The sequence below is a fragment of the Ovis canadensis genome, chromosome 25 (assembly GCF_042477335.2).
Source record: "Ovis canadensis isolate MfBH-ARS-UI-01 breed Bighorn chromosome 25, ARS-UI_OviCan_v2, whole genome shotgun sequence".
Classification (NCBI taxonomy): Eukaryota; Metazoa; Chordata; class Mammalia; order Artiodactyla; family Bovidae; genus Ovis; species Ovis canadensis.
In genome coordinates, this window is record NC_091269.1 from 30,878,608 (window position 1) to 30,894,434 (window position 15,827).

At 39.3% G+C, this 15,827-nt stretch overlaps 1 protein-coding gene across 3 annotated transcripts in view; it reads left to right on the forward strand.

The window, feature by feature from the left end:
* Positions 1–465: 465 nt before the first annotated feature.
* The window catches only part of BMS1 (BMS1 ribosome biogenesis factor), a 30,198-nt gene continuing 14,836 nt past the window's right edge, over positions 466–15,827 (forward strand). Inside the window, exons 1-12 of one of the 3 annotated variants that reach the window (XM_069572505.1) lie at positions 466–766; positions 2,117–2,331; positions 3,042–3,232; positions 4,219–4,298; positions 6,371–6,559; positions 7,179–7,321; positions 8,029–8,150; positions 8,811–9,004; positions 10,002–10,141; positions 13,146–13,906; positions 14,119–14,220; positions 15,055–15,212. In XM_069572505.1, coding sequence (XP_069428606.1) covers positions 2,156–2,331; positions 3,042–3,232; positions 4,219–4,298; positions 6,371–6,559; positions 7,179–7,321; positions 8,029–8,150; positions 8,811–9,004; positions 10,002–10,141; positions 13,146–13,906; positions 14,119–14,220; positions 15,055–15,212 — 2,256 coding nt within the window. In that variant the 5' untranslated portion in view covers positions 466–766; positions 2,117–2,155. The remainder of the gene's footprint in view (positions 767–2,116; positions 2,332–3,041; positions 3,233–4,218; positions 4,299–6,370; positions 6,560–7,178; positions 7,322–8,028; positions 8,151–8,810; positions 9,005–10,001; positions 10,142–13,145; positions 13,907–14,118; positions 14,221–15,054; positions 15,213–15,827) is intronic. The other 2 variants (XM_069572506.1, XM_069572507.1) reach the window with 2 other exon arrangements.

Sequence of the window (15,827 nt, forward strand, 5' to 3'; positions counted from 1 at the left end):
AGCTCTGTCATCTTTAAGGATGAGCAACCAGTGCACACGGACCAACCAGCGCGACTCCCAGTGGAGCGCTACTCCATTTGGCCAGTTGGAGGATGCAGTACCTGGGGCTTTCAAAGTTGATGGGCTCAGTGACTCCGGTGTGACTAGGACAAATGTGTCATTTCTAGCTTTTGTCCCGAACCAGGGAACGGGTACCATGCCGCACCATCACTACGGCCTCGGGGCGAACCTGGGCGTGTGCGACGCCGGGGGAGCGGGGCGCGGGGGGCTCCCAGACCCATCGCAGCAGCGCAGGTGTCTGCAGAACGGGGCTGCAGGGCGGGGCGGGGCTCCGGGTAGAGCGCACAGCGTAGTCGTTGCAACATCCGCCCTCAGCCAATCACAAGCCTTCCTTCTGGCTTTCCTCTGAAAGTCTTCCTCCCACTGCTCTTTTTCTTTTGCCTCCTTGTTTCCCGCCGGCGTGTAGAGTCCGCTGGTAGGTTACATTTCCGCTTCCGGCGCTGTCCATGCGGGCCTGAGGAAGAGTAGCAGTTGTGAACCCGGTAACGGCTGCGGGCTGGGGGAAGCGGCGGCAGTGGGGTCTTCCGGGCTGGGGCTCCAAGAGAGTCGCGAGTCGCGCGCGTGGTAAGGTCCTCCCTCGGTTCTCCTGGACAGTCTGCTCCTGAGGAGCGTCTCTTCCACGGGCCGACATACTTGGTACCTGCCGGAGAAGTGTTGAATGAAATTCACTCAGAGAGCCAGGACCGGGAGGGAAGGCGACAGAGAGGTGAGAGGTCGTTTCATAGCTGGGTAACGACTGAGCGACTGAACTGAACTGAACTGAATCCTAGCAGTGACTTAGACCTGAGCCAGATCTGTTGACTGTAAACTGTGCTTTTCTCATCACCCCCACCTCCACGCCCCCACGCCCCACCCAGCCGTACGAAGGAGAAAGTCATCAGTACAAGAGGAAAAATAATGTCTCTGAAATTCTACACCTGTTTAGTCAAAGCGTTCCTAGAACCCAGCTCTCCCAACTCCCGGCTAGTGTTTGTCTGGGTATTTGGGGTTTTGTGTTTTTTTTACGTTATGCTAGTATACGTGGCCTTTCTGTTTCCTCTGGTGAGTGTCTGTGGGAAGTCTCTGCCAACAATTGTGCAGACTTCTGATGCCCCTATAGAGTATCACAGAACATGGGTTTGGGTTTCCTCCACTAGTTTAGATCTTAGCTGTAGTCGTCTCCGTGTACAATGCCTAGCTTATTATAGGCCGATGCAAATATTTATTGAACTGAAATAAATTTAGTACCTTAATTGAATTAAGTAACCTCACCCCCCGCCTTTTTCTTCCCCCAAGCAAGCGCCAGATTGTATGCGACCTGATTTCCTAAAAAACTTTCCAGTCTAGTGGTTCCTAATTTATGGGCCATGAATTCCTGGGACTCTCAGAAATCATTGTAAGGGTTTCTAACAATATGGTGTCCAGGCATCGTCCAGAGTCAGTCACATCTCAGCAGGGAGATATTGCCGTTTTTTTAAAAAAAAAAAAAATATATATATATATATACATATACACATATATACATATATACATGTACTAGAACTTAAAAATGTTGCATATTCAACAGTTGCTAAAAGTAATACTGCTATTATGTTGGAAGATTATAAAATGATTTTATTTTTCAAAATAAAATATCTTAAAAATATGTAAGTATGAAAGCCATTTCATTAATCCAGTTGATTTTTAAGGCTGAGTTTATAGGGTAACCATTAGTCACATGTGGCTATTTAAATTTAGAGTTGAGTTAAGTAGAGTTAAATAAAATTTAAAATTCAGTTTCACTAGTTCTCAATACCTACATGTCCCTGGCAGCTACTGTGTTGAAAAATACAGGATATTTAAGACAAAAGTAACCTAAGCAGAGGTGACCAATTTATAGCAAAATAGAAAAAAGTGAAATTGGGGATAATATTAAGCAGTTCCCACCCCAACCCCCCATCCCCCATTGAGTAACAGGGGTGGGAAATATATATCTCTTCATAAAGATCTAAATGAAATGTACTGTGTTTCTCTGTTTTTGTTTTTGTTTTTGTTTTTTTAAGTTGTAAAATGCTTCTCTTGCCTTCATCCCACTCAGTGTAGGTTAGAGTTACTTGTGAATTGGTAAAAAGCCACTATGGAGACTAAGGACCAGAAGAAACACAGAAAGAAAAACAGTGGGCCCAAAGCTGAAAAGAAGAAGAAACGGCATCTGCAAGATCTCCAGCTTGGTGATGAGGAAGATGCCCGGAAGAGAAACCCCAAAGCATTTGCAGTCCAGTCTGCTGTGCGGATGGCGAGATCCTTTCACAGGTATGTTTAACTGGAATCTAGTGGTTCTTCCATTTATTCTTTTTAAATAGTAGGAGTCTCTCCGGTTATTTGGGTTCATGAGTCTGTTCCAACTCTGAAGGACATGGAGGTGCAAGCTGTGCTTCTTTTACTGAAATGTAAGAAGTCTTTCCTATGGAAGCCACTTAGCCTCCAGCATCTGCATACAGATTGGTTTCTTTTGTCCAAGAGAAAAGCTTAAGAATTTATAGAATTTGTAAATTTTAAACAATTTCTATAACAGGTACACTTGTGTTACTTTCTGGATATCTCTCATATAATTACTGTGTGTAGTATTAAATAGCTTTCATTAATGAGTCCTTATTGTAGGTATATTAAACATTATTGAATTAAATTCTTCTAGTCCAAATTTAACCCCAAAGCCTCCTCTTTTATTTATTATGGTACACTGCCTCCATGTTTGTCTCTTGTTTTCTTTTTAAACTATTGAAGTCCACTAATAAGGCAAACAGATTTAAGGTGTGTATAGTTTTCAGATCTGTACTATTGAAGTCAGCCTGATATAAATATATTTACTGAGGTGGTTATTTGGATTGGGACCAGAAGTTAACAATGTATAATTGTATTCACTTATTGTCTGTTCTGCTCTCTTTAAAGTCTTTGCTTCTAGGAATAATGCTGTCTAAATTGAAAGTGAATTTATTTATTTATTTTTTTAAAAAAACAAATAGGACTCAGGATTTGAAGACAAAAAAGCATCACATTCCAGTGGTTGATCGAACTCCACTAGAGCCCCCACCAATAGTGGTGGTAGTGATGGGGCCTCCAAAAGTTGGAAAGAGCACTTTGATTCAGTGCCTCATTCGGAACTTTACCAGACAGAAGCTGACAGAGATCAGAGGCCCAGTAACAATCGTGTCAGGTAAGAGGTGCTGTCACAGACTGGCATGGCAAGTGTCATCTAGGGGACATGCCTGTCTTTGTTGAACACTTTCTTGACTGGTAAATGTTAAAGTAATATTGTTGCTTCATGTTACTGCTCTTGTACTTTTACTGTGGCTGTAGCTTCAGAAAAGGATCGATTCCCCAAGGTAATAATAATGTAGATTTATACCTTATTCTGACTGCTTTATGGATTTGCAAGCTGTGCTCCTCTGAAAGGCTTGGCGGACCTGGGTGGGCTGGCTTGATCATGGGGAGCACCTTCATTTAACAGATAGTGAGTACCTGCTATGCACCAGCACAGCTGCCTGCCCTCATGAAGCCACATTCATGTGGAAGTGAGGGAGCATTTCATTTCTTTTTCCTGTGAGAACTCATCTGCTCTGGAAAGTGGTGACCTTTCTAAAGTCTGAGGGAAGATGAAACAAATCCCCACATGACAGTGGTAGAATCTGAAGTCTCTTCTTACAGCAATAATATATTTGGATTAAGGCTTTTCTTTTTCTTTAAGGCATTCCTATGATTATGACTGATTTCTTTTAGTTTAATTTAAAAATAATGATTACTATAGGAAGTTTCTGTTGCATTATGTTTGAGGGTTTTTTCCACTGTTATGAGAACAGGGAAAACTTTGATAGAGGTAGAAGCGTTAACCCACTTCTAAATAGCATGATCATGGCCATCATGAAGCCTACTTATCTGCCCATCCAGTTGGAATTTTACCTGTTTGAGCACTTGATTCATAAGATGAACTTTTGATACTCTTTTAAAGTTAGAGAACATAGCAAGAAAACTAAGATGGAACTTGTTTGATTAGTTTTCTCCCATAAAAATGAATTTCTGATATACTCTTGTGAATGTGTAAGGTACTTTACCAGATACAATTAAAAAATAATAACAATTAGAATTAACAGATTTTTTTTCCAAGATTTTTTAAAAGTAAAATTTTCATTTTTTCACTTACAGGTAAAAAGCGCAGACTCACCATTATTGAATGTGGCTGTGACATTAACATGATGATTGACCTGGCTAAAGTAGCAGATTTGGTAAGTCACTGGGGACAGCATGGGTTTCTGATTGGGACTTACAGCAGTGATATAGGTTATTTATCCCATGTCGAAGGAAAGAAAGGTTTAAGATTATAGAAAGAATGATGAGTATCATCAGGAATACAAAAGATGTGTTTGAATTGGTGATGATAATGATAATTGTTATAATAAAAATAGAATGTGCATAATGAAACATATTCTGAAATCTAAAGGCAAACCATAGGTCAGAGAAAATGTTTAATGAACGTAGCTAATAAAAGCACATTGATGGAACTTCCTTGGATGTCTAGTGGCTGAAACTCCCTGCTCCCAGTATAGAGGATTCAGATTCAATCCCTGGTCAGAGAATCAGATTCCTCCATGCTGCAACTGAAGATCCTGCGTGTTGCAGCTAAAACCTGGCACAACCAAATAAATAAATATATATATTTTTAAAGCTCGTTAAGATATACATACATACATACATACATACATACATACATACATACAAGTTTATAATAATACCATTTCCTGGACCTTTACTAGGCACTCTGCTAACCGCTTTTACAAATTTAGCTCAGCTATGCCTTTGAAGTAACTAGGTATTAACTCTAGTTTACATATGATGAAATTGAGGCTCCCAGAAAGCAACTTGTCTCAGGATGGAACCTCTGTTCTTGGTTGTGTCAGAAACTCTGTTCTTAAATTATGATCAAATATGGATCTTTTTACCATATTGGGTAAAAAAAATCTCATGACAACTTCTGAGTATTTACAATAGAAAAATCTGTGCTTTACTTAGCATAGGGAAATTTTATAGCCTTGATTGCATTTATAGAAATGTTAATGTCTGTTAATTACCTTTAAAACTAGCAAAAATAAAGCCAAAGAGAAAAAAATTAAACCATATTGATTAGTAAGTATGGGTTGACAGATACCTTTTTTAATTTTTTTTTTTTTCGAGATACCTTTTTTTAAAAAAAAAAAAATTTTTTTTGTTTAGCACTTCCGAAGAGCTATTTGGGACAAAGAGCTGCAGATTTTATCCTTTAGCCCAGGAACTCTCCTAAAACATAAAAAGTAATTTAATATAGGTGTTATAGTTATGCCATCTTAGTATCAGAAAAATAAATACCATTCAAATTTTGAATATGTAATGCTACCATTAATAAAAATAAGTGTTATTGCCAATACAAAATAGTATAAACTTATTAAATCCTGTGTACTTAAAGTGATTGAAATAGTTCAGCATGTCATTAGTTTCTCTTTTATGTAATGTACACCATATACTAATTTTAAAAGCATACACGTATTAAGAAAAATGCCTTTCATATACATATAAGATTTTAAAAGGCACACGTGCCTTTGGTGAGATATTCAAATTGCTACAGGGTATGCACAATGCATGATTTTTGCTTTCCTTTTTCTGACCCCTCATTCTCAGTCCCCCTCCAATATCTTTCCAGATATGTATATAAAGACACATACAACCCTTGTAAAGCTCATACTATTTATCATACATGCTGTCTGTGCTTTGCTTTTTTTCACTTAGTATGTCTTGAACATGTAAAATAAGTACTATAGTTCAACCTCATTCTTTAAGTATGCAATTATGTAGATACTTAAAAGATTTATTGATTTATTTATTCCAGCTTAATTTGATTGCTCTGTTCTGGGTTGTCACAGTGAAGGCACAATGGTATATGGATTTGTGTACACATGTATAAACATTGGAGGAGTAATAGTGGCTTCACTTATCTTTAGTTTACAAAGGGTAGTGCTCTTCTCTATCATGGTGATTCCCTAAATAATCATTTGATTTAGTCTAGAGCAGGAATTGGCAAGCTTTTTCTATAAAGGACAACATAGTAGATATCTTAGGCTTTGTGGGTCCCAGTTTCTGTTGTTACTAAGTTGGCGGTTGTAGTGCAGGTGCAGTATAGACAATACATAAACAAATCCACCTGGCTGCGTTCCAGTAGAACTTCAGTTATAAAACAAGTGATAGGCCAGATTTGGCTCATGAGCCATAGTTTGGTGGTGGTCTATTTTGGGTAGCCTCCTTAAGAAATTGTGTCTTCTGTTTTTAGGTTTTGATGCTTATAGATGCCAGCTTTGGGTTTGAAATGGAAACATTTGAATTTCTAAACATCTGCCAAGTACATGGCTTTCCTAAAATTATGGGTGTTCTCACTCACCTGGATTCCTTCAAGCATAATAAGCAACTGAAGAAAACAAAGAAGCGACTAAAACATAGGTTCTGGACAGAAGTCTACCCGGTAGGAAAAGAATTAATTATTGAATACTAACACTGTAATCCTTTGAAAATAGAATAAGTAGGAGAGATTAACAAACATCTCTACAGGATCACCTCCTTAGTTTCCTTAATATATCTGTTCATAGTCCCTGAAATATTGCCTTTAGATAGTCTTTGTTCTGGACCTCTTTCTGGGTCTCATTTGTCTCTGCATCCCTCCTGCACCAGGCAGTGTCTCGCTCTTAAGTATTTTGAATTGGTGATTTAATAGAATTTATCCAAAGGTTTTCCTTGTTGCAGGACCAGGAACTATAGTGCACACACACTAACCCTTGTTCCTTTCCCCCAGACCACTGTGTCCCATCTGCCATAGAATTTTTTCTGTGCCCAGGAGCCTGTGTTCCTTATGTACCATACTCCAGACACATGATGCCACTGCTTAACTTGAAACTAAATATATTTGCAGTTCTGTCTCTACAAAGCCCTAACAATAGGAATCCTGAAAGAAGCCAGAGAAGTTTTGGAAGCGTTGGCACAGTGGATTGCTAGAAGTCTCCCTTTCTTAGAATTGCTTCTTTAAAAGCCTTTATTTTGGTGCTGTATTGACAAGGATTTGATTTTTTGTTTTTCTTAATATTTAGGGTGCGAAGCTATTTTACCTTTCTGGAATGGTACACGGAGAATACCAAAACCAAGAAATTCACAATCTGGGCCGTTTTATTACAGTTATGAAGTTTAGACCTCTTACGTGGCAAACTTCTCACCCTTATATCCTGGCAGACAGGTAAAAAGTGAATGTAAACTTTTTCCTTCCTGACTCATGTGTTTCAAAGCTATTTTGTCTTACTTATTGAAAGTATGGAGAGAAGTATAGTTGATGGAAAATATCTACTGTTTTTGTACCATTACTTATAGATACTATGGCTTCAGGAGTTAAAAAAAAAGTATGAAATGTTCAAAAAAAATGTGAGGATTTTGAAGGCTATAGGATGTGAGCCCCATCCTGCTGTTTGAGCCTTAATTCTCAGTGATGCTGTTTTTGGACTGTGGTGCTCTGATCAGTCCGATGTGCCGTGTGCTCTCCTTTCTTAATGCTTTTTTCATATTTTTAATCAACCTGGAATACCCTTTCTCCACCTACCAAAATCTAAGCCACACTAAAAAGCCCAGATCAAAGCTTATCTTCTCCCTTAAAGGGTTTTTCTGGATTTGTTCTCTACTTTTCCTTAACCCCAGGTGCATGTTGTTTCCCATTTCTGGTGTCTCGCTTATGGAATGTGGGTCCTGTAGAGCCTAAGAGAGATATAGTCAGGTGTTGCTTCTTTTTCTCTGGTAGATGGTGAACTCTGCTCCCTTATTTTTGTATTTTCTATACTTTTCTAAATAATATGTGTAGTGAATTACTGAATGTGAGAATCATTGAAGTGTGAAGAGAGTTATAAGAACTCTGACATTCATTTCTGACATATAATATTGGGTTTGTTTTTCTAGGATGGAAGATTTGACAAACCCAGAAGACATTCGAACAAATAACAAGTGTGACCGGAAGGTGTCTCTTTATGGTTATTTAAGGGGAGCACACTTGAAAAACAAAAGCCAAGTTCACATACCAGGTATCCTTTTGCTGTAAAATATATTTGTAGAACTCTTGGCATGACTTCAGTTCTCAGTTCAGTGGCTCAGTCATGTGCAGCTCTTTGTGACCCCATGGACTACAGCACGCCAGGCCTCCCTGTCCATCACCAACTCCTGGAGCTTGTTCAAACTTATGTCCATTAAGTCGGTGATGCCATCCAACTATCTCATCCTCTGTCGTTCCCTTTTCCTCCTGCCTTTAATCTTTTCCAGTGAGTCAGTTCCTCACGTCAGGTGGCCAAAATATTATAGCTTCAACTTCAGCATCAGTCCTTCCAATGAATATTCAGGACTGATTTCCTATAGAATAGACTGGTTGGATCTCCTTGCAGTCCAAGGGACTCTCAAGAGTCTTCTCTGTTGAACCACAGTTCAAAAGCATCAGTTCTCAAGAAAATCAGAAAATGGCCAAACAAGATAAAGCCATCTTGCTAAAGTTTTAAGAGTTAACTCAGCTCTGTATTGGTCGCCAGAGGTGTTGAGTTGACCAGATTTCCTCTACTTTGATGGAGGTGTTTAGCTGGACAGGCACAGTGCTAGTGTCAGGCTTTGCCCTTGTGGTTGAAGCCTTCTGTCTGTGTCATTTCTGCCACCAGTCACTTGTCAGCGAACGCCAACTTTCTGTGTCTGTCTTCCAGGTGTAGGAGATTTTGCTGTGAGTGACGTCAGTTTCCTCCCAGACCCTTGTGCGCTACCTGAACAACAAAAGAAGCGCTGTTTAAATGAGAAGGAGAAGTTGGTGTATGCACCCCTCTCTGGAGTTGGTGGTGTGCTGTATGACAAAGATGCTGTCTATGTGGACCTTGGGGGCAGCCATGGCTTCCAGGAATCGGTGAGAGGGAAGTCATGGGAAGTAATGTAGTGAGCTTTTATTTAACAAAGCTTTTTATCTTTAATCATATCTATGGTAAAGGCCACAGTGCATGTTGTAAATGTTCAGAATATGTAAGTACAACAAGCAGAAAGGGAAAGTCATGTTCTCCATACATCCCTGCTGCCAAGACACACCAGGCATCCCATGTCACCCAGTGTGAGCTTTGGAAGCAGTTTGGTGCCTGTAATTCCCATTTCTCCAGCTCTCTTTGGTCATTCTCTTTTCTTTCTGTTTTTCTCTAAACATATACATATTTACTTAGATTATATTCTAGATGATTATATGCAGATATCATATACATAGTATTTGTGTGTTAGAGACAGAGATAGTATTTGTTATATGCTGACTGTAAATGCTTTTGCAACTTCTGGGAAGCACCTAAGAATATGTGAATCTGTTTTCCCCCATATTTGCTTCAGGCTTTTCATAGCCGTGTTGTATTTCATTGTATAGATAAACTTTGTTTCCTGAACCAATCATTGGAGGACTATGGGGCTCAGTCCCAGTGTCCCCCTAGTTTGAGCAGTTGAGTGCTATAGTGAGTGCCCTCACACATGCAGCTTTGCTCACTGGGAGGGATCTTGTTATGTAGTAAATTCCTTAAAGTGCAATGTTTATATTAGAAGATAACACATTTTTTAAAAACTAGACTCCAAATTTTTATTTCTTTGACTGTTCTGAAATGAGATTTTTCTATAATTGCTTTCTGTAGCATTGACAACACAGTATTCAGGTTATCAGATGATTTACTCCATGAACTTTGGAAGAGTTTAATGAGGACAGAGGTCAGTTGTAGGCTTTGTTGTAGAAATTCTTCTTTTTTGTTTGTTTGAGGCAGTAAGAAAGGTTCTCAGAAACTGTGTTTAAGGTAATTTTGAGAAATGATTGAAACCAGTGTGTTTTCTTCAGAATCCTTGTGCGTTCCTCACTTTCCCTTTCTTGGTGACCTTGACAGGAGGAGGTGAGGCCCACTCATGAACTGGTCCAGAGTCTCATTTCTACCCATTCCACTATTGATGCCAAGATGGCTTCAAGTAGAGTGACACTGTTTACTGATTCCAAACCACTGGGGTCAGAAGATATAGACAATCAAGGGTAAGTGTGCTGTTTTTCTATTCTTAATATTAAAAAAGAAAACTTATGTAAGATTATGTCATACATCATTTTGCCATCATAAAACATTTTGGTGGGAATCTTTCCTGGTGGTTTGGTCGTGCTTTGCTTTGTATGTGCTTCTGTTTCTGAGGGCTCTTCACTTATATGACGATACATGGAGATATTTTCTTGAAATTATATGAAGGGTTCAGTTTTCACAGACTCAGAATACTTCTCAAACATTACAAAGACTTTTCCATGGGTTGCTTTTATTTCTTAGGAGTCCTGAAGCCACTTGACTTTAATTGGCCAAAATAACAGGCAGAGTTCAGGTCTCTGTCTAGAAACCACATGCCTTGTCTCTAAAATTTTTACTTAGATTGTATTGTAATATCTCCTGTGGGTTGATTTGGAGTAATATCTGACTTATGTGAATTATTTTTAGTCTGGGTTGGGAATTTGTTTATATCTATACATAGTGGGTATTTTGGTTGTATATAAGGCAGAAAGTGAAGAGGAACTAAAAAGCCTCTTGATGGAAGTGAAAGAGGAGAGTGAAAAAGTTGGCTTAAAGCTCAACATTCAAAAAACTAAGATCATGGCATCTGGCCCCATCACTTCATGGGAAGTAGATGGGGAAACAGGGGAAACAGTGGAAACAGTGTCAGACTTTATTTTGGGGGGCTCCAAAATGGTGATTGCAGCCATGAAATTAAAAGACACTTACTCCTTGGAAGGAAAGTCATGACCAACCTAGATAACATATTCAAAAGCAGAGATATTACTTTGCCAACAAAGGTCCGTCTAGTCAAGGCTATGGTTTTTCTGGTGGTCATGTATGGATGTGAGAGTTGGACTGTGAAGAAAGCTGAGCGCTGAAGAATTGAGTCTTTCAAACTGTGGTGTTGAAGACGACTCTTGAGAGTCGCTTGGACTGCAGGGAGACCCAACCAGTCCATCCTACAGGAGATCAGCCCTGAATGTTCATTGGAATGATGGATATTGAGGCTGAAACTCCAATACTTTGGCCACCTCATGCGAAGAGTTGACTCATTGGAAAGACCCTGATGCTGGGAGGGGTTGGGGACAGAAGGAGAAGGGGACGACAGAGGATGAGATGGCTGGATGGCATCACCGACTCGATGGACATGAGTTTGGGTGAACTTTGGGAGTTGGTGATGGACAGGGAAGCCTGGCGTGCTACGATTCATGGGGTCGCAAAGAGTTGGACACGACTGAGGGACTGGACTGAACTGAACTGAAGTAATAGTGACTTATAACTGCTAATAAAAATTAGGCTGAAAATGATTGAGATTATCTACTTTATAACTTATTTTATAAGTTATAAACAGGAAAACATTTTTAGAAAAAGATCGTCAGCTGCCCTCTAACTCAGTTCAGTTCAGTCGCTCAGTCGTGTCTGACTCTTTGCAACCCCACGAATCACAGCACATCAGGCCTCCCTGTCCATCACCAACTCCCAGAGTTTACCCAAACTCATGTCCATCGAGTCGGTGATGCCATCGAGCCATCTCATCCTCTGTCGTCCCCTTCTCCTCCTGCCCCCAATCCCTCCCAGCATCAGAGTCTTTTCCAATGAGTCAACTCTTCGCATGAGGTGGCCAAAGTATTGGAGTTTCAGCTTTAGCATCAGTCCTTCCAGTGAACACCCAGGACTGATCTCCTTTAGGATAGACTGGTTGGATCTCCTTGCAGTCCAAGGGACTCTCAGAGTCTCCTCCAACACCACAGGTATATTGTGGTAGTTAAATTCAGTGCGTCTGCCAGTTTGGGGAAATCAGTTTCCTAATATCTCATAGGAGTTATGATGATTAAACACAGCAGTGCTCATGTACTACTTAGCATGGTGCCTGACAGATAAGAAGGATCACTAAAAGATCCCTGTTATTATGATGATGATTATTATCTATTACCATTTTTGAATATTCCTCTGATCATTCTTGTGTACGTGGATACTTTAAGATAGTTACAGTTAGTTATAAAACATGTAAAATTCTTGTATCTAATTGTAAGCTTTTGCTTTTTCTACACATTCTCTTCATATAGTCATCATTTTGTTATTGATGTATTCTAACTTACCATTTTCCTTTAGTACAATTTTTAATATTTTTCTAATTGATTTTTTCACAGTTTTATATAATGCTGCTACATTAAATAGTTTGATAGTTTTTTATTTCTTACCCCAGATTCTTCTTTATCAATTATTGTGTTGGTATTTTCAAAATGGCAGTATTTGTCATCTGTTACTGCTTCTATGTTTTTTAGCTGGCATTCTTTGACACAGAACTTTCACCTTTTTTTTCAGTATCACAATTGAATAATGGGGTTTCAAAGGGGAATTTCCCAGCAGTCCAGTGGTTAGGACTCGGTGCTTTTACTGCTGGGGCCTGGGTTTGATCCCTGGTTTGGAAACTAAGATCCCTCAACCTGTGGGGGCAGTCCCCCAAGAAAAAAATCTATTTGTTATTATGCGATTACTATCATTATTGCTTGTGATGCCTTTATTGTCCCTTCAGTCTGTCTTCTGTGTCCTTTTGGCATGTTCCTGTTAGTGCCAGAGTACGTCTTGCTTTCTAATAATAGGATATCTCAGGCTTGCTTTGTACTTTCCCTGCCTTGGACCTGGAGTCAGTTATTTCCCTGAGGATCATCTGTTTCAAGCTTGGAAATAATGGGTTTTCTAAAAGATCTATTAAGCACCCACTTCCCTTTTGAGCCATTTCTTTATAAAATTAGACTTTTTTTTTTAATGTTATTTCTCTATTTTCTCTGTAAGTTCTTTTGAAGAGTGCTACTGCATAAATATACACGAATTTGCATATGGCTATAACTATTCCAGTATTTATCAAATCATTCCTTTATATGTTGTGTCATTAAAACCATTTCTGGACTTTTTTTTCTGTTTCTTTGCATGTTTATTGACTTGCTGGCTTAGCTGGTTATTGTACAAATAGAATTATTTTGCATTTTTTTGTTCATATAGGCAGTGGATGCCAAAAGAGGAAAAGCAGGTGGATTTGAAAACTGGTCGAGTGCGTCGGAAAGCCATTTTTGGAGATGAAGAGGAAGATGAGTCTGGAGATAGTGATGATGAAGATGATGAAATGTCTGAAGGTGACAGATTGGAAAATAGCTGTAGTGATGATGAAACAGAAGAGGGGCCAGATGCTGAAGTGACTGATAAACAGTATATGTCTCGTAAAGGAATAAAACGGCAAAAACTTGAGATGGAAGAAGACTTTGAGGTGGATTTGCCAGCGTTTGCTGACAGTGATGATGACCTTGAGAGGAGCTCAGTGGAAGAAGAAGCAGAGGAAGCTGATGAAAGCAGTGAAGAAGAGGATTCCACTGCAGAGGAAGAGAGGGATATTTTAGAATCTAAGGCTATTAGAGAAGGTGGTAACCCAGAACTGTTACAAACTGATGATTCAAGTGATAGTTTGAACATGGAGAAGTCTTTGACGAGGAAAAAAGCAACTTTCACCACTTCAGATTCAGGTCATTGCACAGCTGAAGAGGCGTTTGCATCTGAAGATGAACCTGAAGGAAATTCCTCTCTCAGTACAGAGGAGGAGGATTCAGAAAATGAAGAGGCTATTAGGAAAAAGTTTCCAAAACCTCAAGTGGTCAGCAGTCAGAAACTGGGGTCAGGGAACTTAATTGATGAGACCAGTGATATAGAAGACTTACTCAAAGAAGAAGAAGATTATAAGGAAGAAAATAACTATTCCACAGAAACTTCAGGTATGCTTAAATTTATTTAACTGCCCTTGTAAACTTGGCACTGAAAAGGTTCTACAGATAGAATGTCTACATTTGAGTTTTTGCTGTTTGGGAGATTTTGTTATCTGTTCAAATATTATAACTCATAAAAGGTTTTCAGGATGAATGAGCAATGAGCTTGAAGCATAGGGACAGATAAACAGACTTAACTGATATCTGTGTTGTCTTTTCAGGTGCCCTCAAGTGGAAGGAAGACCTTTCCAGGAAGGCAGCTGAGGCCTTTCTGAGGCAGCAGCAAATAACTCCAAACCTTCGAAAGCTTATTTATGGGACAGGTGGAAGAGCTCATTTTAATTTCTTAAACTGTTTTCTGAAAAGGAGATGAGATTGGTTAGAGGATTTCTGCCATACTTGTGACACCCATAGATAGTCCTGGCTGTCATAGTTTATGTTTGGCAGATGTCTTTAATCTTCAGCTGCTGAGGACTGTGAATCAGTTATACAAAGTAGATTTATGGGTTTGCCATAAAACAAAACTTTTGATAAGAATACTCTTCTGTTATGTCATTTTGTACCCCCTGTAGAAAATCCTTCAAGGGAATTTTTTTTGTAGAATTTAGTATCAGAAAAAATTCTGCCTCTAAAGGTGTTTTTTTCTTTCTGAATGAGTGCTCTGTATAACTCATTCTGTTTTTTCCTTTTACCCTTCTCTGATTTTATGTTTTACTAATTTGTATATATGTTCTTTATGGAAAGAGCTTGACTCAGTAATGCAAAAGACAAAGTGGCGAACCTGATATTGCAGTTCCTATTTACTGTATGATTAGAACAAAGCCAAGGAGTATGTGTGACCTAGGAGCTCTGAGTTGGGTTGGTGTTTAAGAATTTCTGTTCAAGTTTTGCCTGAGAAATCTTAGTGATTAGAGACTCAACACTCTTAGAGAGAAACTCTTTATGATATTTGAAAGCTCTGTCTTTAAACGTCCCCTCCCTGCCCCCATCAGTATTCTCCCTCCAGACTACATGCTGAGCACTAGTTTCCTGGCCTTGCTGTGTCTGTGGCTGATGTGCTTAGGGGCATCACCATATCTACTGCAGAGGGAGCCTCAGTGCCAGGTCCTCTAGTGGGTAGATTTGTTCTCACCTTTCTATCATGGTGATTTCTTTAGTGACAGAGGATAATGAAGAAGAAGATGGTGATAATGGGGAAGAGCTTGGAGGGTTGTTTCGTGTCAGCCAGCCTGCCAGCGAGTGTAAGCACAAGGCTGACTCTTTGGACTGCTCCAGATTTCATGTTGAGGCGCCCCATGATTGGGATTTAGAGGAGGTAAGGCTGAGTATGAATAGCATATTTAACTTACGGGAGAATTCAGGAATTGTTCTAAAAGATTATATAATTTCAAAATTGCCTACCTTTTATTAGGCTTATTTTTATAACATAACAGAGGACATTTCTCCAGATATTGGAATGAGTATTTCATGCATTCTAAGCAAATGGCAACCCACTCCAGTGTTCTTGCCTGGAGAATCCCAGGGACGGGGGAGCCTGGTGGGCTGCCGTCTATGGGGTCGCACAGAGTTGGACATGACTGAAGCGACGTAGTAGTAGTAGTAGTAGTAGTAGTAGTAGTAAGCAATAATATGTTCTGAGTTTAAGTCAGACCATATACATGTATTAATGGAACAAAGGAGAATGGTTAGCTCTTAGTGTGGATAGTATTATTAATCTTTATTTTGAAGTGTTGCATGTAGGTTTTCATACATGTGAGATATTTTCTGTTTTATAACTAGGAGATATATAATATCCCTGAGTTAACATTTTAGAATTTCTGCTATTTGTCAGGAAACAGATATCCATAACACTGGTAAATTTTCATCTCCCACTCATCACTGTCTAGTCACAGAATTCATTCAGTTCTCAGACTTTCAAGGTTTAATCCCA